Below are 23,807 nucleotides of genomic sequence, written 5' to 3'. Positions count from 1 at the left end.
GCTTGGGTAAAAATGTACAAAAATCCCACACAAATTCAACCCTGCTTAGAAAAAAATACGAATGATGCGAAAACGGAAAGCAAGAAATGACGTAGTCTCCGTGACGAAAGTACACTGTGTGAAAGCCGACTTAGCTATCAATCAACAAGAAAAGGTGACTGCGGTGATGGGTATTTGTTGTTACAACTCAACGGTTGGTGGCTAGTAATGTTATTTTTTTTTTCTTTCTTCTTTATTTCTTTTATTTTTAATTTGAATATGCATTGAAAAACACTAACAACGATATGAACATTTTTCTCGAATAGAAAATAACACCAACAAATATTAATCACTGTTCTCTTTATGTAGTTATTCTTGAAGAGAATAACAACAACTATAATGAATCGACGGCCAATGCTCACTTATTTGACGAGGAATGAGGAATGATGATTCTTCTGTTTGACTTTGTTGGTAGCTGAGGGAGTCAGAGCGCCTTTGTACAAAAACGAAAAGCCAAATTGCTGTTGTTTCACAAATGAGGAGAACCCGATTTTCCTTTTGCTGGAAGCAATCTATCCGGCTCGAAGGACCAATGTTTGCGTAGGCAATAAATGAAAATAAACCAAGAAAAGAAAAATAAAACAACAGCAGTATCAATTTCGTTATAATAAAAATAATTAATCCTTTATTTAAGAAATATTGTTTAAATAACAATATCTTTTCCTTTTATTTACAAAGTTGTTGTGGACGACAATTGCACATAGCTCTTACAATACAACAAAATCTATATATAGCCAAGTAAAATGCAAAATTCCAAAAAAGGAAACACAAAAAAGATACAATAAATATGTGATGTGAAAACATAAAAGAATGTTAAATAGAATGAGCGTGTGCGCTACGACCTTTATGCAACAACTGACTGCGTTTCAGCACATCAATTTCGTCTTCTTCTTCTCTTCGATAAATTAATTCGATATTGCAGGGTTGCAATTTTTTGTACCCTAACAGTCGGCCATCCTGTCAGTCAATCGTCCCCGATTGAAACGTCTTCTTGAAATTAGTCTTCGCTATTTTCATCTTCGTTGGGTGGTAAGATGCACCATCGTTTTAATTTATCGGATGCGTGAATAGATTTATAATGACGTTGTTTTCGGTTAGAGCCGGGTAAATCTTCAATAACATATCGATCATTTTGTAGAACTTGCGTTATAATAAAAGGACCTTTGTATAGAGGTTCTAATTTTCTAGAATGTCCGGTCGCTGCAGGTTCGTTTTCAATTAAAACTAGATCGCCTTCTTTATATCGTGTTGGCTTCGCATGTCGTTGATCATATCGTTGTTTTTCAATGTGTCGTTGCCGGTTAATTCGAATAGCTGCGTCGTTTCGGATTTGCTGTATTCGTTCATCAAATATTTCGCTGTTGTACAACGCTAATTTTGTTTTGAAGTATATCTCTCGGTTGATAAGCCAATAATAATTCTTGTGGTGTACGACCAGTAGTTTTATTTTTAATCGTATTTATTGACCATTGAATTCGTCCTATTTGCTCGTCCCATCGTTTGCCTTCTTTCGTTGCTGACTGCGTTTCAGCACATCAATTTCGTCTTCTTCTTCTCTTCGATAAATTAATTCGATATTGCAGGGTTGCAATTTTTTGTACCCTAACAGTCGGCCATCCTGTCAGTCAATCGTCCCCGATTGAAACGTCTTCTTGAAATTAGTCTTCGCTATTTTCATCTTCGTTGGGTGGTAAGATGCACCATCGTTTTAATTTATCGGATGCGTGAATAGATTTATAATGACGTTGTTTTCGGTTAGAGCCGGGTAAATCTTCAATAACATATCGATCATTTTGTAGAACTTGCGTTATAATAAAAGGACCTTTGTATAGAGGTTCTAATTTTCTAGAATGTCCGGTCGCTGCAGGTTCGTTTTCAATTAAAACTAGATCGCCTTCTTTATATCGTGTTGGCTTCGCATGTCGTTGATCATATCGTTGTTTTTCAATGTGTCGTTGCCGGTTAATTCGAATAGCTGCGTCGTCTCGGATTTGCTGTATTCGTTCATCAAATATTTCGCTGTTGTACAACGCTAATTTTGTTTTGAAGTATATCTCTCGGTTGATAAGCCAATAATAATTCTTGTGGTGTACGACCAGTAGTTTTATTTTTCATCGTATTTATTGACCATTGAATTCGTCCTATTTGCTCGTCCCATCGTTTGCCTTCTTTCGTTGCTGACTGCGTTTCAGCACATCAATTTCGTCTTCTTCTTCTCTTCGATAAATTAATTCGATATTGCAGGGTTGCAATTTTTTGTACCCTAACAGTCGGCCATCCTGTCAGTCAATCGTCCCCGATTGAAACGTCTTCTTGAAATTAGTCTTCGCTATTTTCATCTTCGTTGGGTGGTAAGATGCACCATCGTTTTAATTTATCGGATGCGTGAATAGATTTATAATGACGTTGTTTTCGGTTAGAGCCGGGTAAATCTTCAATAACATATCGATCATTTTGTAGAACTTGCGTTATAATAAAAGGACCTTTGTATAGAGGTTCTAATTTTCTAGAATGTCCGGTCGCTGCAGGTTCGTTTTCAATTAAAACTAGATCGCCTTCTTTATATCGTGTTGGCTTCGCATGTCGTTGATCATATCGTTGTTTTTCAATGTGTCGTTGCCGGTTAATTCGAATAGCTGCGTCGTCTCGGATTTGCTGTATTCGTTCATCAAATATTTCGCTGTTGTACAACGCTAATTTTGTTTTGAAGTATATCTCTCGGTTGATAAGCCAATAATAATTCTTGTGGTGTACGACCAGTAGTTTTATTTTTCATCGTATTTATTGACCATTGAATTCGTCCTACTTGCTTGTCCCATCGTTTGCCTTCTTTCGTTGCTGGTAGAAGCATTCCGAGTATTGTACGATTCGTTCTTTCGGCGTGACCATTCGCTCTGGGTGTTCTTACTGTATTGAGAATATGTTTAATATCGTTGTCGTGACAAAACCGTTTGAAATCATTGGACGTAAATGACGTTCCTCGGTCCGCTATAATTCGTGTTGGTACTCCAAAATATTCGCTGACTTCTTTTAATACGTTGATGACGTACTTCGTTGCTGTGCTCCTTGTCGCTCTGACTATTGTGAATTTTGCGAAAGCGTCCAAAATGACTAAAATATGTTCGTTTTGTTTAGAGCTTTTAGGAAACGGTCCTAAGTGGTCCATATGCACAGTATGAAATGCAATTGGCGCTATGTCGTTGAAGTGGTACTCTCCTTCGCGTTTTCCACCAACGTGTTTGTTGTATGCGCAATCGGTACATGACTTAATATACGACTTTACAAAGTTTCGCATTCGAGGAAACCAGAAGTGTTGACTTAGTCCTTTTCGAGTCCTACATGACCAGCCTCGGTGAGCCTTAACTAATTTTAAATGGAAGGTGCTTACACCTGGGAAGTTTTTGCAGATTATGAAACTACAATGCTCATAGATGAGAAATATCAAGAACCAAAAAAATCTCCGGAGGGATTTTCAAATAAATCGCGATTTAAGTTCACATTTTTAGGGGTTCTTTAGGTTTTCACGATTTTGCTTAGAAACTGCGAGCCCTATGTAAATGGGCCTAAAGAAAATGTTGTAGCTGTGAAAATTCTCCACAAGATTGACCTTTATGATATTTTCGTAGGTTTTGCCGTTTTTGAGATGTAGAAATTCAAATTAAGATAATGCACTGACACTATCGCCTACTTATAAAACAATATCATGCTCAGTGTGCCTTAAATAACTTTTGATGTTCATAGATAAGAAAAATAAAAACAACAGAAAAAGATCGCCGGACGGATTTTTAAATAAATCGCGATCAAAATTCACAATTATAGGTTTTTTTAGGTTTTAACGATTTTGCTTGGAAACCGCAAGTCGTATCGAAATGAGTCTAAAGAAAATGTGGTAGCTGTGAAAACTCTCTACAAGACTGACCTTTAGGTTTTTTCGTAGGTCCATTTTTGAGATATAGAGGTTCAGTTAAAATTTTTAGGTTTTTATCTTAAGTCTTCAAGATTTTGCTTGGAAACCGCAAGTCATATCAAAATGGGACTAAGGAAAATGTTGAAGCTGTGAAAATTCTCTACAATGATTTATTTTTTTCCTAGGTTGTACCATTTTCAAGATATATAAGTTTAATTTGAGAAATTGCAGTAATTACATTGTTTTATAAGGAGGTGATACAGTCAGTCCATTGTCTCAATTTGAACTTCTATATCTCAAAAACGGCAAAACCTACGAAAATATCATAAAGGTCAATCTTGTGGAAAATTTAGCTACAACATTTTCTTTAGGACCATTTACATAGGGCTCGCGGTTTCTAATCAAAATCGTGAAAACCTAAAGAACCCCTAAGAATGTGAACTTAAATCGCGATTTATTTGCAAATCCCTCCGGTGATTTTTTTGTTTCTTGATATTTCTCATCTATGAGCATTGCAGTTTCAGAATCTGCAAAAACTTCCCAGGTGTAAGCACCTTCCATTTAAATTTGGTTAAGGCACACCGTGGAGCATTATCGTGTTGTTCTTGGACTACTTTCCAGCGTATTGCATTTGGGACTACCCACAAAAGTTTATCTTTTAATCTCCAAAACAGTCTGCCATTTTTGATTTCGTATTCGCTGCATAAAGTTTTGTCTTTTGCGTTGACTCCGTCGACCAACTTTCTTATTTTCTCGTTTTGAAATACGGTTTCATTTGGCTTCTCATATGGTGCTCGGCTCAGAGCGTCAACATGTTCCATTCTTGAAGATGCTCGGTGTTCTATTTGAACGTCAATGTCCTGTATACGTAGCCACCATCTAGCAATTCGGGGTACTAATTCCTTTTTCTGCATGGTCGTTTTTAATGCACTGCAATCCGTGATTACCATTATTTCTTTGCCGTAGATGTAATATTTAAACCGTTCCAAAGTCTCGACAACAGCAAGTGTTTCGAGTTCGTAGCTATGATAGTTTTTCTCCTCGTTGGTCGTTGACCGGCTGTAAAAAGCTACAGGTTTCCACACATCGGCTTCCTTCTGCATCAATATTCCTGCAATTCCTATGGAGCTTGCGTCTGTATGGATTTGGTGTTCGCTATCCATTTTGTACGCTACCAAAATCGGGTTGGACGTTAAATACCTTTTTAATTCGTTGAACGCTCTTTCCTGCTTCTCATCCCAATAAAACTGACAATCTTTTCTCAATAATAAACGTAGGGGTTCGGATATGATTGCGTACGCGGGTACAAACTTTCGAAAATAACTCGTTAATCCAATGAATCGTCGTACTTCTGTCGTATTCGTGGGAGTTGGGAATTCCAAAATCGCTGCCGTTTAGCCTCGCCTGGGCTTAGACCATCGGGGTGTAGTTTATGACCAAGAAATTCTATGGTTTCGTTAAGAAATATGAATGTTCTTAGTTTTTTGTTCGACCTTTTTGAATGTTAATAAAACCAATGTGTTCGAGCTTGAGGTCAAAGTTTTTTCATTTATTTCATAATGATTCCAATATTTCGAAATTCATTGAATTTCATCTTCAGGGAATAGATCTACAACATAAAATAATACAACATAATTTATTAAGAAATATATCACAGTTTTTTTCTAACTACTAGGAGGACATAAAATACGTGAAAATGATCGCTTACTTGTAAATAATTATAATAATAAACTTAAAATCTAGCGTAGTGTGACTACCTCCGTCAAGTGTTATTATTGCACTGGTAATTATTTACTTATTGCACGATCTTCGTATTAGATGCCTGTAGCAGTAGGCTTGTCCGTGTCAGTTTTGCTGTTTATTCGTTTTGTTGTTGGCAGGTTATTAATGTGGAGCATCTCTATTGTCAATCTCTTGTTGTAGTTATGCTCCGTTTGTAACACTCTCACCTCGTCGATATTGGGTGTATGACTGTGTTGTTTACAGTGTTCGGCTAAAGCAGTTTTTTGTATTATGTGTTTATTTCTTAATTTGATGTCTGATCTGTGTGCTGACATCCGTGTTTTTAATTTGTTTTTTGTTGTGCCAACGTATAATTTTCCGCAACTTTCTTCCTCGTTTCCACCACATTCAATCTCGTAAATTACATTATGCTGGTCCATTTTTGGAATTTTGCATTTTACTTGGCTATATATAGATTTTGTTGTATTGTAAGAGCTATGTGCAATTGTGTATTTTGTTCTGTCGTATATATCAGATTTTTCTAATCGTTCTGACAAAATCAAAGACATTCTAAAAAAAAACAATTTCCCATTACACCTAACAAACTCACTAATAAAGGAATATAATCCTACAAATACAGAATCGACAAAAACTGAAATAAAAAAGATATATAAATCGCTGACATATCTACCAGATATATCAGAACGATTAGAAAAATCTGATATATACGACAGAACAAAATACACAATTGCACATAGCTCTTACAATACAACAAAATCTATATATAGCCAAGTAAAATGCAAAATTCCAAAAATGGACCAGCATAATGTAATTTACGAGATTGAATGTGGTGGAAACGTTGGCACAACAAAAAACAAATTAAAAACACGGATGTCAGCACACAGATCGGACATCAAATTAAGAAATAATAACATAATACAAAAAACTGCTTTAGCCGAACACTGTAAACAACACAGTCATACACCCAATATCGACGAGGTGAGAGTGTTACAAACGGAGCATAACTACAACAAGAGATTGACAATAGAGATGCTCCACATTAATAACCTGCCAACAACAAAACGAATAAACAGCAAAACTGACACGGACAACACAGCCTACTGCTACAGGCATCTAATACGAAGATCGTGCAATAAGTAAATAATTACCAGTGCAATAATAACACTTGACGGAGGTAGTCACACTACGCTAGATTTTAAGTTTATTATTATAATTATTTACAAGTAAGCGATCATTTTCACGTATTTTATGTCCTCCTAGTAGTTAGATAAAAACTGTGATATATTTCTTAATAAATTATGTTGTATTATTTTATGTTGTAGATCTATTCCCTGAAGATGAAATTCAATGAATTTCGAAATATTGGAATCATTATGAAATAAATGAAAAAACTTTGACCTCAAGCTCGAACACATTGGTTTTGTTAAGAAATATGCATTTTTGGAAATTCAACGTTAGGTTTAGTTCACGTAAAACTGTAAATACTCTCCGAAGTTTATCAAACATTTCGTCAATACTATTACTTCCTACAACGATATCGTCCATATAGTGGAATACATCACCGTCTCGAGCCCTCTTCTCTCGGATTAGTGCCATTAAACGCTGAAACACTGCCGGCGCGTTCTTAAGTCTAAAGGGCATACGTTTGAACTCGTACAAACCATCAGGGTGACAAGTGCCGTGTATTTTCGACTGTTATCGCCTATCGGAACCTGGTAATATCCGCTATTCAAATCTAGGACCGTAAAGTATTTAAATTGTTTTATGTCTTGAAGTCGTTCTTCGATATTTGGTGTTGGAAATATTTCCTTTACGACGTGCTGGTTCAATTTTCGATAATCGACGCATAATCTGTCTTGACCGTTTTTCTTCTTTACCAGTACAATTGGGCTAGCATACGTGGATGTAGATTTTGTTATAATATCGTTGGCTAAAAGTTCTTTTATCATTATCATTATTTCCTTTTTCGGTTCGGGAATTCGGTATGGTCTGGATACAATAGGTTCTTTGGTCGTCAGCTCAATGTTCATTTTTATTTCGTTCGTTAATCCGATTTCGCCGACGTCTCTTCCAATGACGTCTCTATATTCGTTTATCAATTTATGTAGCATAATCCGGATTTCTTCATCGTTTATTCCGCAACTAATTTCCGATAAGGTAATTGGTTTTCGTTCCGTTTCCCGTGTCGTTAATACGTTAGCATATTCCAATCGTTGATCTTTATCGTTTACTATAAGTCTTATCTTGTTGTTCGTAAAAATTTCTTTTCCAAGAATTAAGTCCGGGGTAAAAATATGATCGTCCGCAACGTAAAGTTCTGCCGTAATTTCAATATCGTCAATAGATAGTTTTGTTCTCATGACTTCTTCGATGACACACGTTCCTCCACAGACTCCGCTAATACGTAGATTACATTTTCTTTCGTTTCCTATCTTATTCGCGACTGACTTATGGATCATGCTGCATTCACTGCCTGCATCAATTAAAGCATAATAAGTTAAACCATTTATCGTAACAGGTTTATCGCTAAATTCTTTTCGCACGCTGTTCGATTTTGTTTCTTTTTTTTTTGGGTAGGCTTGCGTGGCTTTATCTACCTTATCGATGAATTGTTCTACGCTGAATGTTGAATCTTTTGTTGGATCGTACTCTGGTAAGATTTCCGCAATTTCTTTTACGCTGTACGTTCTTCGGATGGAGTCGTTATTGGGTTTCTGTGTAGTGGTTGATTCACTTGCCTTGGCCTCGTTGTTTTCGTTTTCTGGTAGACTTACGGCGGGCAGTGTTACTTGATGTTGCTGCTGTACGATTGATATCTCATTTTCCATCATTTCTTTTAAAGAATTGATTTGAGATTGAATTGACGATTCTTCATCTACACAATCAGTATCTTCACACTCGACCTCATCACTACCAAGGGCTTCAGATAAACGTTCGAACAGTTCACTTTTCTTACCCGTCACGTTTAAATTTTTTCGCGGAGTAAACGTTTTATAGCGTCAACTTTTAATGATGTTAATTTAGGCATTTTGATACGTTGTTTTTCCGTTTATTATATAAATGTTTACGTTCGTTTTGTTTTGAACACTTTCTATTGTCACTCCGTTTTTTTAATCGTTTATCCGTTCGTAGTCTTTTGTCCTAAAAATCGGGGCATAGAACAACATTTTTTGCACTTTTCTTTGAAAATAGTTTGTAGAAACATTGTTAACAATGTCGAGATCATGTTTGCTTTTATAAAAACAAAAATTTAAACACCCATTGTTGCCATTCAAGCCATACCTCTGGACACAACCCTTAATGATTTTCCATAGTCATTTTTTTGAAAATAACTTCAAAAACTAAAAATTTCTAGCCAAATTGCCTACAAAGGGACATTAATTACAATCATGCCAAGCTTACGTCAGGAACATAATTTTTTCTATCGGAATCAATGACAAAACTACTGATAACTATAGGGAAACAATTATTTTACCATTCTGTTTACCAAAATGGCATAAAAAGCGAAAATTTTGAAAATTGTTAATACATTACAGTGGTACATCATTTTCAATGCTCATTTTAAAAAATGCACATTTTTAGTTTTCCGGTTAAATTTTAGTATAACGCTACTGTAAACGGAATAAGAATTTGTCGTAGACTTACGTTTGAGTAAAAGATTTAGTTGTGCTTTTATGTTATAAATGAAAGACTTATTGATAAATTAACAAACTTAAGCAAGATTTATTCTGTTTATTTCTGGAAACTGAAATACGTTACAATAGTTGATGTGCGTGTTACTACTTCTGGTGTAATACAATGACTGTGTTGTCTGAATGACTGAAAGAGACTGAGTGAATGAGAAAGAGTATAGCATGAGGGTTGTAAGTGTGTGTATGTATGTGTGCATGCATAATAACAATGATGCCTAGTTTCTGATTGTTTACAGTGGAACCCTAACAGAACTTTTCAGCCAACAAAATTGTTTTTTGAATTGTTAAAAAATCTCAACTCGTAACCAAGTGATCAACGTTTACACTTGTTATTCCAGGTTGCATCATTTTCAGTGATAGTCACTGTAGATGTATCGAAAAATACACCAAAATAAAAAAAAAACAATAAATATATTTTTCTCCAAGTGTATGGAAAAGTCACGAAATTTTCTTCAGTGTATCAAATGTATCGAAAAATATAATAATAATAATTGTTCTACAAACATCCTTGAAGGGACAAGGGAGACTTCTCTCATATCAATGAGTGCACCCCGATTCATATTAGCTCCGTGATATGGGACCTACTGTTTATCGCCGAGTCCGAACGGCGTGTCTTACGATACCACTTTGTAGAGAAGTTTTACATTGCTGATATACTCAGGAAATGTCGCCAACATTACAGAGGGGTATTTTGCCACCGCTGAAAAATGTTTGATGTTGCCTGGCCGGGGAATCGAACCCACGACTTTCAGTGTGCAAGGCGGGCGTGCATACCATTGCACCACGGTGGTATCGAAAAATACACTATTTTTTTATTGCACCAATTTATTGATGTGAATTTATACACAAAATAATTTTTTTTGTTGCATTCATTTATTGTCTTTCTTACCTGCAATAATGTTTTTCATCAGAAGCAATTTCTACACATATGTTGTAATCTCTATTTCAACATATTTCATTAAAACATTTTTGTACATTCGGTACTTGAATAGTACGCTTGGGTAAAAATGTACAAAAATCCCACACAAATTCAACCCTGCTTAGAAAAAAATACGAATGATGCGAAAACGGAAAGCAAGAGATGACGTAGTCTCCGTGACGAAAGTACACTGTGTGAAAGCCGACTTAGCTATCAATCAACAAGAAAAGGTGACTGCGGTGATGGGTATTTGTTGTTACAACTCAACGGTTGGTGGCTAGTAATGTTATTTTTTTTTTCTTTCTTCTTTATTTCTTTTATTTTTAATTTGAATATGCATTGAAAAACACTAACAACGATATGAACATTTTTCTCGAATAGAAAATAACACCAACAAATATTAATCACTGTTCTCTTTATGTAGTTATTCTTGAAGAGAATAACAACAACTATAATGAATCGACGGCCAATGCTCACTTATTTGACGAGGAATGAGGAATGATGATTCTTCTGTTTGACTTTGTTGGTAGCTGAGGGAGTCAGAGCGCCTTTGTACAAAAACGAAAAGCCAAATTGCTGTTGTTTCACAAATGAGGAGAACCCGATTTTCCTTTTGCTGGAAGCAATCTATCCGGCTCGAAGGACCAATGTTTGCGTAGGCAATAAATGAAAATAAACCAAGAAAAGAAAAATAAAACAACAGCAGTATCAATTTCGTTATAATAAAAATAATTAATCCTTTATTTAAGAAATATTGTTTAAATAACAATATCTTTTCCTTTTATTTACAAAGTTGTTGTGGACGAAAATCCAAATTACGACTTTAGTCGACGAAGATCGAATGACAACTCTTTTACATGACAAGAGAGAGAATAAACAAACGATGGGCACTGCAAAGTGGCGCCAATTTTTAGTGCGAAAACACAAAGATGCACTTCTTCTAAATGGTCAAATTCTAACGGAAGAGAATAAACATCATAATTTGAAACTAAATAATTTAATTCGTAATAAAACAGTATTCATTACTTCTCTTAATGTCTGTGCAGTGATGAAGAAACCAATGAACGGAAAGAAACAAAACGATTCCCGTACCAATCACACAAAGCCACAAACTTTTCAGCTTCTCTGAATCGTTTCATTCTCACAACCAAAACAAAAACACAAACTTTTCAACGTAAAAAAATGGAAACCGTACGATTGGTGAAATGTAACTTCGGCTATGCTTTGCCGAGTTGTTTCATTCACCACCGAAACGACAAGTATTTTTGGGAAACGTTTGCCGTGCGTTATGGTCAATGACACACTCAGACACACACACACACATGTGATTGCTTAACAACCCTATAAGTTAGCATCGGCATACCACAGTGAAGTTTATCAACCACCAAACGTTTTTGATTTATTCACATGTGTTAAGTACTATTTAGTTTTCTATCTGTTGTTGTGGAGTTGAGTACTTTTCGCTTTTCGTTTTGTTCGTACTCACGAATGTAAACAAAACGAAACTAAACAGCGAGCTCGGCCAACGCGGGTTATGTTTCGTTTTGTATTGTTCCTATGGAAAATACGAAACGATTGGAAATTTTATTTAAAGTATTTTTACGTACTCTGGAAGAAACTGAATGATTTAAAAGAAAATTCGATGGTACCTATCCTGATGTCATCTGTGAGAGACTGAACAACTATTTAACCGATCTTACCACCTTTTTCCATTCGAGGAATATGCAGATTTCCGCCACAAAATCAACAACCACTCTGTTCACCACATGGACAGTGCAGTTTGGAAGAGAATTGAATGTCGTAGTCGACGGTAGCAGAATTCCGACCACAAACTGCCCCAAAACTTTAGGGGTTCGTAGGAACAAGGTACTTAAGTCCTTAGCCGGCAGCACTTGGGGTGCAGAAAAAGAAACCTTGTTGACCACATATAACGCGACAGGTCGGTCTGTGGTAAGCTATGCGGCGCCAGTTTGGTCCCCGGGAGTATGTGATACGAATTTGAAAAAGATTCAAACCTGCCAGATGCCGCCCTGAGAACAGCAACAGGGTGCCTCCTCAAGTCTTCAGTGGATCATCTACATGAGAAGGCAAAGATTCTTCCAGTAAAGCAACACAATGGGACGCTTTCGTTACAGTACTTGCTTGGGTGTTACAGTGAGAGCCATCCCAATCACCATCTGCTGGCTAGGCCCGACACAGGAATGATATTCATACTCTAGAGAGAGAGGTCCAACAATATAGGAGAGAACCCCTAGATCAACAGCTATATAAAGCAGGTTTAAATAGTATTCACACGGCAACTACATGCTAATGCCATAAGCAAATATAGTGTGAATAATGTCCTCGGAGAACATCCCCCATCTATCGCAGCAAAGGAGCGTAGCTGCCACGGCAAACCAGAGTAGTTTTGGCTCAACTACGCTCGGGATATTGCAGTCGCCTAAATTCTTATTGGGCGGAAATCGACCGCGCCGTGCAAGACGTCTGCACAGTATGCGGCATGGTCCCGCACGGCACAAAACAACTTATCAACTGCCCCGCCAGACCAACTCATCTAACTCCAGTGGATCTGTGGTTACATCCCATCGAAGCAGCCATTTTCCTGGAACTGGAGAGAACCAGATTGAACAGAAAAACGAACATACCAACATAATAATAAACATTGTTACAACAACAACATAAACTGGTGCAAAATGCCATGACAATGAACTGGTGCACAATGCCATGACAATGAACTGGTGCAAAATGCAATGACAATGATTTCATAGGTGATTCACCCGAATTTTCATCGATAACATTTGTCATCGAACATTTTGCTGGGATGTTGTATTAAATGTTGTTCCCGTTCCCGAGATTTTCACCTGTCCATACGAGAAAGTGTTAAATCCCCGGCATAAGGCCGGATATTTCGAGAAAAATTTATAATTTAAAAGAAAATTGTTCAATTTAAAGATTCCCAGGAAAATGTTCGATGGCAAATCATGAGTTGAATCATAGGTGCAAGTGACATGTCATAGGTGAAAATTTAGGTGAATCACCAATGACATTTACAAGGGAGTGACACATGATTTCACGAATTCATTGTCATAGCATTTTGCACCAGTTCATTGTCATAGCATCTTGCACAAGTTCATCGTCATAGCATTTTGCACCAGTTCATTGTCATAGCATCTTGCACCAGTTCATTGTCATAGCATCTTGCACCAGTTTATTGTCATAGCATCTTGCACCAGTTCATTGTCTTGGCTTCTTGCACCAGTTCATTGTCATGGCTTCTTGCACCAATGCTTTGGATCCGGATTTTCGCCAATCAGAAATAAAATTCGCAATACAATTATGTAATTTGTAGAATTAATAAGAATACAATGCGCAGATGATTTGTATCGCCAGATTTTATTTTGTATGTAATTTTCAAAATTATACATACACTAGCGGTCATCTGAATAGGTTTGAATTTTTTTCTTTTTATATGCTAAGGTATCTTCTGATGTGTTTGTATTATAGATCCATACTATTTACTTTTTGAGAGTCCTATACTATGCCAACATTCCCAAGAAAAAACTTGACGATGTTGCCATATTTTCGGAAAATATCCCAATTATAATAAAAAATGTACAAAAAAGTGTCCAATTTTTGCGATCATCAGAATAGGTTTGAATCAAATAAAACTGAAAAATTGTACTACGCATGCAAATATTGCGCAGTTTTTTGGTATAGTTTAGTAAAATGGAACATTCTGATAAATCTTACAACAAAGTTGACCCGCTTTATTAGGAACGTGGGTTCAATTCTCAAACTGGAAAAGTTACCAAGAACTTTCAGATAAAATCAAGAAATATTCCAACAAAAACGTTTTATAAACCTGCTTTAAATGACTTTTTGATTTCGTTAGATCTCTTCTGAGCTTCGAAAATTGTCTGAAAGCAAATACGAAGTGTTGCCATATTATTATGATCGATAAATTGGCAAGGTCATTGAAAATAGTTGGTATTTTAGTTGAAGTTTAATTTTTTAACTATCCCTGCAGTACAAATTTAAGTATTATCATGCTCACAAATCCACCATAGTTGACCACATGTATCATAAATGTTCGAAAATTGGTCTGGAAGAATGTTTCTTCGACGACAAAAAAGTAGAAAATTGTAAATCAAACTTAAGTCAAAGGGGCATGATATCGCCGACTTTTATAGTGCTGTAATACCTATATAGTCAGGTCAAAGAGCTTTTTTCTGTTAACTAATCATAAAACAAACACGAATAAGTCCAAAAGAATGGACTACTGAGTTTATACAGCACTATAAAAATCGGCGATATCATGCCCCTTTGACTTAAGTTTGATTTACAATTTTCTACTTTTTTGTCGTCGAAGAAACATTCTTCCAGACCAATTTTCGAACATTTATGATACATGTGGTCAACTATGGTGGATTTGTGAGCATGATAATACTTAAATTTGTACTGCAGGGATAGTTAAAAAATTAAACTTCAACTAAAATACCAACTATTTTCAATGACCTTTCCAATTTATCGATCATAATAATATGGCAACACTTCGTATTTGCTTTCAGACAATTTTCGAAGCTCAGAAGAGATCTAACGAAATCAAAAAGTCATTTAAAGCACGTTTATAAAACGTTTTTGTTGGAATATTTCTTGATTTTATCTGAAAGTTCTTGGTAACTTTTCCAGGTTGAGAATTGAACCCACGTTCCTAATAAAGCGGGTCAACTTTGTTGTAAGATTTATCAGAATGTTCCATTTTACTAAACTATACCAAAAAACTGCGCAATATTTGCATGCGTAGTACAATTTTTCAATTTTATTTGATTAAAACCTATTCTGATGATCGCAAAAATTGGACACTTTTTTGTACATTTTTTATTATAATTGGGATATTTTCCGAAAATATGGCAACACCGTCAAGTTTTTTCTTGGGAATGTTGGCATAGTATAGGACTCTCAAAAAGTAAGTAGTATGGATCTGCAATACAAACACATCAGAAGATACCTTAACACTTAAAAAGAAAAAAATCAAACCTATTCAGATGACCGCTAGTGTATATTATATTAATCTGCAATATCATATTTATCTCTTCCGATGGCTGCAAGATATTTCTTTCAACATGGGGGGTTCCGTTTTTCCAATATTCGATAAATTATGTGTCAATCTCTGAACCAAGCTCATCGTTTGGGAAATCTAGTATAAATTTGAATTCTGTTATTTTATTTCAAAAGAAAAAGCTTATCCTGTAATAGTTACCATGTTATGGTCTCTTTTATACTTATTTTACCGATCTTATACTTTGCTTCTCTAACTTTGCATGGCATGTTTTGTGATATCGTGATCTTTCCATTGGAGTTTTGTTCCCTCGGGTCGCATAACGTCAAATGGCTCGTATTCATATGCCGGTGGCATCTTTATACATCCTGTTAACATGGCCCAACCAGCCAAATAATTGCAGCTCGATATGTTTTACTATATCGGTGTTGGTCGGCTGGGCAAGCTCGTTGTTTATAGACCGGGTCTTTTTCACACTTCTTTTTAATATCCACAAAACGAAACAGGTTTCCAAACACAAAATATATTTTTCTTTTGTTTTGTTTTTAATTAAAATATATAAATTTTGCCACTTTCTGACTTTTATTTTCATTTTAACAATTACTTTTGCAAGTACACAATTATTCGGGTATATGAGTACACAATTATTCGGGTATATAATTTATTGTGCGGGTACTTATCAATTTATTTGAACTCATGACAATATTATGAAAAAGATCGGATATTTCACCACTTCATTTTCACTCATGAAAATTCGATGAAAAAGATCGGATCTTTCACGACTTCAATTGCACTCATGAAAATTCGATGAAAAAGATCGGACCTTTCACGACTTCAATTGCACTCATGAAAATTCGATGAAAAAGATCGGATCTTTCACGACTCCTTTCGCACTTATGCAAATGAACCAGTGAAATCATGATTTCACATGGAATCACTTCCATTTAATTTTGCTGGGTTGAAGTTTTCCATAGACACTATATTGTAAAGAAATGAGCCCAACAGAACTCGAATGTCAAGATTCTAAGGGTCAGAAGGTATTACAACATATAGCACCATTTTGGAAAGCTTAAAGTGCGAGCTATATACTGGCATAAATTCGAGTCCATGAATCGGTTTTTGGGCTATATCACCTGAACATATCACCCTAACCCCATCGTATGACCACTTGTTGGATAGGTATTTGCTTTATAAAAATATCCATTTTATAGTGGTTCAGTGGAGCCGGGTCTGACCCGGATTTGTACCCGGAGATTCGGGTCAAATAACCGGGTAAACGGGTCCCGTGATCAGTGCAACAATACCTACCTCTAGAAAATTATTCAAAAAAATCGGAAAGTTTTTACTAAACTCGAGTTGTTCCGAATTGAAGCCGGTGTGCTTGTAGGAATGTACAAATTAACTTATGTACTGTTAGGCATGGTTTAATTAGAAATGTTAGCTAAAGAATTCTATTAGTTTAGTTTTGTTTCCTAAAACTTTAAAATAATATACACAATCTGTGTATGTACTGTTTGAAAAATATGCCAAACAATTTTAAAAACAATTGAATTCAATGATTTTTAAAATTGTTTTTAGAGCATTTGTATGGAAGAAATTCTTCCGTTTTGCATTGGAACAAACATTTAATCATATCCATAACTGATTATGTGGAGAAATCTTAATACTTCATTCATTTTTCGCATTTTTAATAAAATACTCAAAAAAGGCTTTATAAACAAATCCACTGGTGCCTTTGTGTTTAGTAATTTGGAAGTTTTAGGAATTCAGGAAAAAACAGGTTTCTATGAATTGTTTCACCTGTTTACTTATACCATGCTTATAGAGACCTCTAAGAACTGCTAATAAAATATAACGAATGGAGGGCTTTTTCACGACTCCGTTTGAACTGCATCCATATGCTATTAAAATGTGAGAAATGGGTGTCATGGATGTCATTCGTTGGATCGCCCCCATTACATGTTATCTTATAAACTACATTGCACTTGACTTTTTAAGCATTGTCTTCGTTTTACTAAGTATTACTATTAACAGTATTATTTCATTTTTGAGCTAATTGGCAGTTATCCTTATTATATATATTAGAGTTGGCAAATCTTTCCGTTAGTCCCGGGGTGTAAGTTGTACGCTTATATAGTTTTTAATTTTCTGTTCCTTGTTGTCCTGTTTGCCTTGTTGTCTAAAAACCATATTTATAAAGTTTAAAGCTGTATTTATTTTAATTCGTCGTGGGTGTTTTGAGTAGATGTTAGTTAAGCGTCCAGATGCCGTTTGTTTTTGATATCAATCTAATGTAATTTCGTTGCCTCGTCTTAATATCACTGCATCCAAATATGGTAATCTTTGATTTTCTTCTTCTTCTTCGTGTGGGAATTGTATCCCTGCATTGTGTATATTGACAGATAATAGCCCAACGAAGCATCATTTTTTAATTTTCTTAATTGTTTGGCGTAAAATAATTTTTGCGGTAGGTGAAAAAAGTGTTTTTGTAAAAATCAATAAAATATCGTGAAAACTTAAAGCATATAATTTCAATAACAAGTATGAGCAAAAGAAAATGTGAAAAATAAACAATTCTATAGCAAAGTACGAATTCTAAGGCGAATAACAACATTTGTGGTGAAATTTGTACAATTAGACATTATGTGGAACCTTTAGAGAAGATTGTGGAGCCTGATGTATTTATTGTCCCGTCTCGCTGAAAATGCTGAATGCAACTAAACATAATAAATTACAAAGTTGAAGAATTATTTGGCAAAAATCGATTGGGAGATTTTTCCAATGTTATACAGCTGTAATAGGCAAGCAAATTTAAGGACATATTTTTTATTTATGTTTATTTATACATGTTTATTCTTTTCAATTCCTAGATGTTATATCAACATTCAGCGAATCGCCTGATAAAACGTTAAGTGCAACAGAAAAATAACTGTATTAAGCAGACAAGTCATTGGTGCGACTTGGCCAAGAAAATAAAACGAAAACGTTTTTTATTATTTATATGTTTAAGCACCCTTGAAAACATTGTCTTTATTTACTAATTTTTACTTATGTGGAATCTTTGGCTTAGCCATTTAAAAAGATAAAAATACTGTAATACGCAATTTGTACATTTTTAGCATTTTCAATATTATTTGTTTTATTCTTTAATGAAATATAGTATTTAAATAAATGAGTAGCTTCATCTTCTTATTAAACATACTATATAGCAGTTTTATCTATGAAAAGTTCCAAATATGCTAAAAAATTTAGTATTGAAAATCTGGTACTATTGACTCACTACCTCCAATGTCTATACTGACTCACTACCTCCATTGTCTATACTGACTTACTACCTCCAATGTCTATACTGACTCACTACCTCCAATGTCAACACATGGTTCTTCAGGAACTACTGACTTACTATTGACATACTAGTTCCATTGTCAGTACTGACTTTCGAATGACACGTTCATAAGTTTATTTTTCTCACTTATGCTTATAATATTCAATTTGTATAATTTCTCCATCTATTTATTGTTTTTGGTTTGTAAAGTAGAAGTTGGATCTCGTTTCAGCCCTTTTTATGTGCATATATCACATTTTCGTCCCTTGTCTGCATTCAATATCAATACATTTTTATTTTGTGTCAAAAATTGTTTTGTTGGTCCACTGTGCCAATTCCCAGCAAAATTAAATGGAAGTGATTCCATGTGAAATAATGATTTCACTGGTTCTTTTGCATGAGTGCGAAAGGAGTCGTGAAAGATCCGATCTTTTTCATCGAATTTTCATGAGTGCAATTGAAGTCGTGAAAGATCCGATCTTTTTCATCGAATTTTCATTAGTGCAATTGAAGTCGTGAAAGATCCGATCTTTTTCATCGAATTTTCATGAGTGAAATTGAAGTGGTGAAAGATCCGATCTTTGTCATAATATTGTCATGAGTTTAAATAAACTGATAAGTACCCGCACAATAAATTATCAAATACTCATGTACCCGAATAATTGCGTACTTGCAAAAGTAATTGTTAAAATGAAAATAAAGGTCAGATGAAAGTGATCGATACTGGCAAAATTTATATATTTTAATTAAAAATCCCAGCAAAAAAGTTTGGAAGTAGTGCAATGAAGAGTTATGATTTTAATACATCTTTCGATGCAGTCCACACGGAGTTATGAAAATGCACTGCGCTCGATACATTTTGGAAGCACTCGCTTAAAGATCCCTAACCAAGCAAGCCAATTTTTTGATCCCTTTTTTCTTTTTTTTCTGAACACAAGAAAGAGTGTTAAAATTCTAAGAATTTGTTAAAAAAAAAAAATAAAGAAATACAAACTAAAGTTATGAACATTGCTGCAATTCACGAGACGCAAATTATTTTTGAAGTGGAGTTGGAGTTTTTTGGAAATCTGAACTGAAGTAGGAGGAAAAATGAAAAACCATTTGGATGATGAAGCAATATCAATTTCAATGTCATAAAAAGCAGAGTAGAGGTATTAAACTTAGTTACGATCAAATTTAATGGAGAGTTTTTATAACTTGTGTTAATGTAATAAAGTTAATATTCTTGTTTTACACGAATAAGCAATGTATTTTATTTATTTTGGGATATTTGCAATGGCTTGCATTTTATAACATCTTTAGACTGCATTTAAATTCAATCCAAAACACTACATCAAAGGCTGTGATTTGGATCGAAAATGGAGTGCATCCTAGCTGCGTGCCGTGGAAGCAAAATGGAGTGCATCCTAGCTGCGCGCTCTCTTGTAAAATTCATAGGTGAATTCATAGGAAAAGATGTACTCCAGCGGCAATTGTTCTAGTGATTTAACTGCATCAGCGGATGCAAACTTTTTGCTGGGAATACAATGCAAATTGATATAAAACAAAAGAAAAAATATATTTTGTGTTTGGAAACCTGTTTCGTTTTGTGAATATTAAAAAGAAGTATGAAAAACACACGGTCTATAAACATATCGTGCTGCAATTATTGGGTTGGCTGTGCCATGTCAACAGGATGGATAAAGATGCCACCGGTATATTAATACGAGCCATTTGACTTTACGCCAACCGAGTGATGAACAAAACTCCAATGGAAAGATCCAGTTCAATATGATATCACAAAACATGGCATCCAAAGTTAGAGAAGCAAAGTAGAAGATCGGTAAAATAAGTATAAAAGAGACCATAACATGGTAACTATTACAGTATAAGTTTTTTCTTCTGAAATAACATAACAGAATTCAAATTTGTACTAGATGCTTGGTTCAGAGATTGACACATAATTTATCGAATATTGGAAAAACGGAACCCCCAAGTCGAAAGAAATATCTTGCAGCCATCGGAAGAGATAAATATGATATTGCAGATTAATATAATATATAATTTTGAAAATTACATACAAAATAAAGAAAAATAACATCTGGCGATACAAATCAACTGTGCATTGTATTCTTATTAATTCAACAAATTACATAATTGAATTGCAAATTTTATTTCTGATTGGCGAAAATCCGGATCCAAAGCATACGTGCAAGAAGCCATGACAATGAACTGGTTCAAGAAGCCATGACAATGAACTGGTTCAAGAAGTCATGACAATGAACTGGTGCAAGAAGCCATGACAATGAACTGGTGCAAGATGCTATGATGATGAACTGGTGCAAGATGCTATGACAATGAACTGGTGCAAAATGCTATGACAAAGAACTGGTGAAAGTGTGTGTCACTCCCTTGTAAATGTCATTGGTGATTCACCTAAATTTTCACCTACTCGTGATTTGTCATCTAACATTTTGCTGGGTTGTTATTTTGTCTCTTATGCCCAATTTGGTTCGTTCTAGGTCATGGATGAACAAGATGAGCACTCGCCTTTACGTTTTCGTACGATTCACCATACAAATTCTCTCTTCGTGTTCATCATTGTTCTAGGAGATTGTCAATGAGAGAGACTAGTTTTTTTCTTGCATTTTGTTGGTCTTCCTTATTCTCCAAAGTTTGTATACACTCTTCACTCTCTGCTATTACATAAGTAGGGGAAATGTTGTGTTATTTGTTGGTAGGGCATACTTGGGTCCCATCAGTGGGTATTATTTCATTTGTGTTGTTGATTGTATGTTGAGTTATTTTTGTTCCCTGCGGGACTATTCTCAACTGGTTGTAAAATAGTTAGTTATAAATGCATTATTGTACAACTAACTACAAATTGGTTGAAAAGTCATTTATAGATCAACCAAATTGAAAACTAAAAAATGGATAACTATCTCTGCACTACTTTTCAACTAGTTATCTACCTGTTTGAAAATAGTCAGTTAAAAATCAATTATTCTACAACCAACTATAAATTAGTTTAATAAAAGTCATCTAGAGATCAACCAGTTGAAAACGTTGAATGTTCAATAGTGTGTTTTCGACGCAAATAATTCTCATATACAATCGTAATTATTTCCAAATAATTCCCTACGTGGAAATAAATTAGTTTAAAAATAGTTTATAAGTAGTTTATAGTATATATATATATATATATATATATATATATATATATATATATATATATATATATTTATTTTATTCAAAAGAATAGTTCTAACACTTTCTAACCTCATTGTGCGTATCCTTTGGTTTTTATACAGATTTGCCACACTAAATTAAATTCGCTGAAGACATTTGTCATCTAAATTCCCTCAAAGATTTATGTAAACGATTAATATAATGTAATGTACATGTGTCAGTTTTCTGTTTTAAATTAATATCGTTCCTCTTTCTTTGTTTGGGCTAACAAAAATGTTTTTTTTTATTATTTAAATTCTAGATCTAATAAACAGAAGGACTTATTAAATAAACAAGATGAAACAGACCGCAGAAATGGACGATTACCCAACAAGAACATTCAGAAATCAAATGATGTAGTAAGTAAAATATTTGTGAATAAATTGTAGTAATAATTATACATCATATTTCGCATATTTTTTATTAATTAATATACGAAAATTCTGATAGGACCAAAATTCATATTTTTCATCTTTTGCATATGCCCACATAGCAACATGAATGTGTGTTACAAATTAGGGTGTGGGTTATATATAGGTCCTCTGGACATCCGACCACTCTCCTCCGAACTTCGGAACAACCTCCTCTGGACCTCCAAACAACTTGCTCTTTCCATATACAGTCCACAAGAACATCAAAACCAGTTCGGTACTTACTACACACGCAACAACACCAAACAAATATTTTTTCACTCGATTTTACTCTTCGAGCAAACTCGTGCTCTATTCCGAGTCTCAAATCGGACTTTTTACTCGCACTCGCGAGTAAAAACGAGCAAATCGCAGCTCTGATTCAGCCACTATATAATTTTGGTCGTTGAAATGAAATGAAATGAATTAAATTGTTATCTTGTATAACTAGCCTTAGATAGGCTTATTATCTCTGTTACGCTTATGCATAGCCCAGAAAGTCTGCGTTAACCTTACTACTTTTAAAAAATTATACTAACACATTATATAAATAGGTAAATGAGGACAGTTTTTCTTTCATAAATATTTTACTCGCACTCTTGAGTACACGAATAAAAAGAAAAATTCCAGAAAATACTGCTAAATTAGAGTCCCAAAAAGTCTGCGTTCACCTTGCATGTTGTAATAGTACCGTTAGTTGTTTTTTAAATTTGTTGCAGTTTTCTCCCATTTTTAATCAATATTGTCGCAACTGATCATTCTGTAGGTAGAACATATTAACTGTAGGTAGAACATATTAGTCCATACATAGAGTGATGATTTACTATAAGTCGGAATTTTTACGTCAAAGCCCAGATCTGGACGGTCAAAGCCCAGATTTGGAGGTCAAAAATATTATCAAAACGGAGCGTAACATAATTAGTATAGTTAAAACAAACCGTCCGATAACTACTTCGAAAATTGTTGAAAATGTAAAAGTGGCATCCAAAAAAAAGTATTTATGCAGAAACCACCAGAAAAGTACATAAACATCTTGAAACACAATTTGAACCAAAATGCAGAAAAACTTGGCTTAGCTGCAACATTTTGGTTCCAACGAGATAACGTTTGAAAGCATACTGCTGAGATTGTAAGGCTTTGCCTTCTATATAATGTCTAGATCTGGGGTTTGACGTAAAAATTTCGGTTTCTTTATAGTTAATTCTCACTCTTTGTATTGACTAATATGTTCTACCTACAGTTTCACCAATATTTCGATAGATTTTTCCATGAGTTATTTATAGACATCGGATTTTGCATATTTGCATATTTTTTATTAATAAAGATACGAAAATTCTGATTGGACCAAAATTCGTTTTGAATAAAACTGAATGAAAAAAAAATGAAAATTAAGTTTATTGCCGTTAAACGTCAATTTCTTAGCGGATTATTATGTTATTAATTATTATTCAGCCACAGCAATAAATCTGGACTAAAAGACTTAGAAAATTTCCTATAATCCAGCCT

At 34.6% G+C, this 23,807-nt stretch overlaps 1 protein-coding gene across 2 annotated transcripts in view; it reads left to right on the top strand.

Moving 5' to 3' along the window:
* Positions 1 to 23,807, top strand: part of eIF4B (eukaryotic translation initiation factor 4B) — a 211,767-nt gene that overhangs the window by 143,551 nt on the left and 44,409 nt on the right. The window contains exon 4 of one of the 2 annotated variants that reach the window (XM_073955071.1): positions 22,154 to 22,250. In XM_073955071.1, coding sequence (XP_073811172.1) covers positions 22,154 to 22,250 — 97 coding nt within the window. Of the gene's footprint in view, positions 1 to 22,153; positions 22,251 to 23,807 lie in introns of those variants that run through there. The other variant, XM_073955077.1, reaches the window with a different exon arrangement.

This window comes from Musca autumnalis, unplaced genomic scaffold (assembly GCF_047663935.1).
Source record: "Musca autumnalis isolate F117 unplaced genomic scaffold, ASM4766393v1 scaffold_1, whole genome shotgun sequence".
NCBI classification, from domain to species: Eukaryota; Metazoa; Arthropoda; class Insecta; order Diptera; family Muscidae; genus Musca; species Musca autumnalis.
Note: the sequence above shows the minus strand (reverse complement) of the source record. Positions and strands in the feature narration are given on the sequence as shown.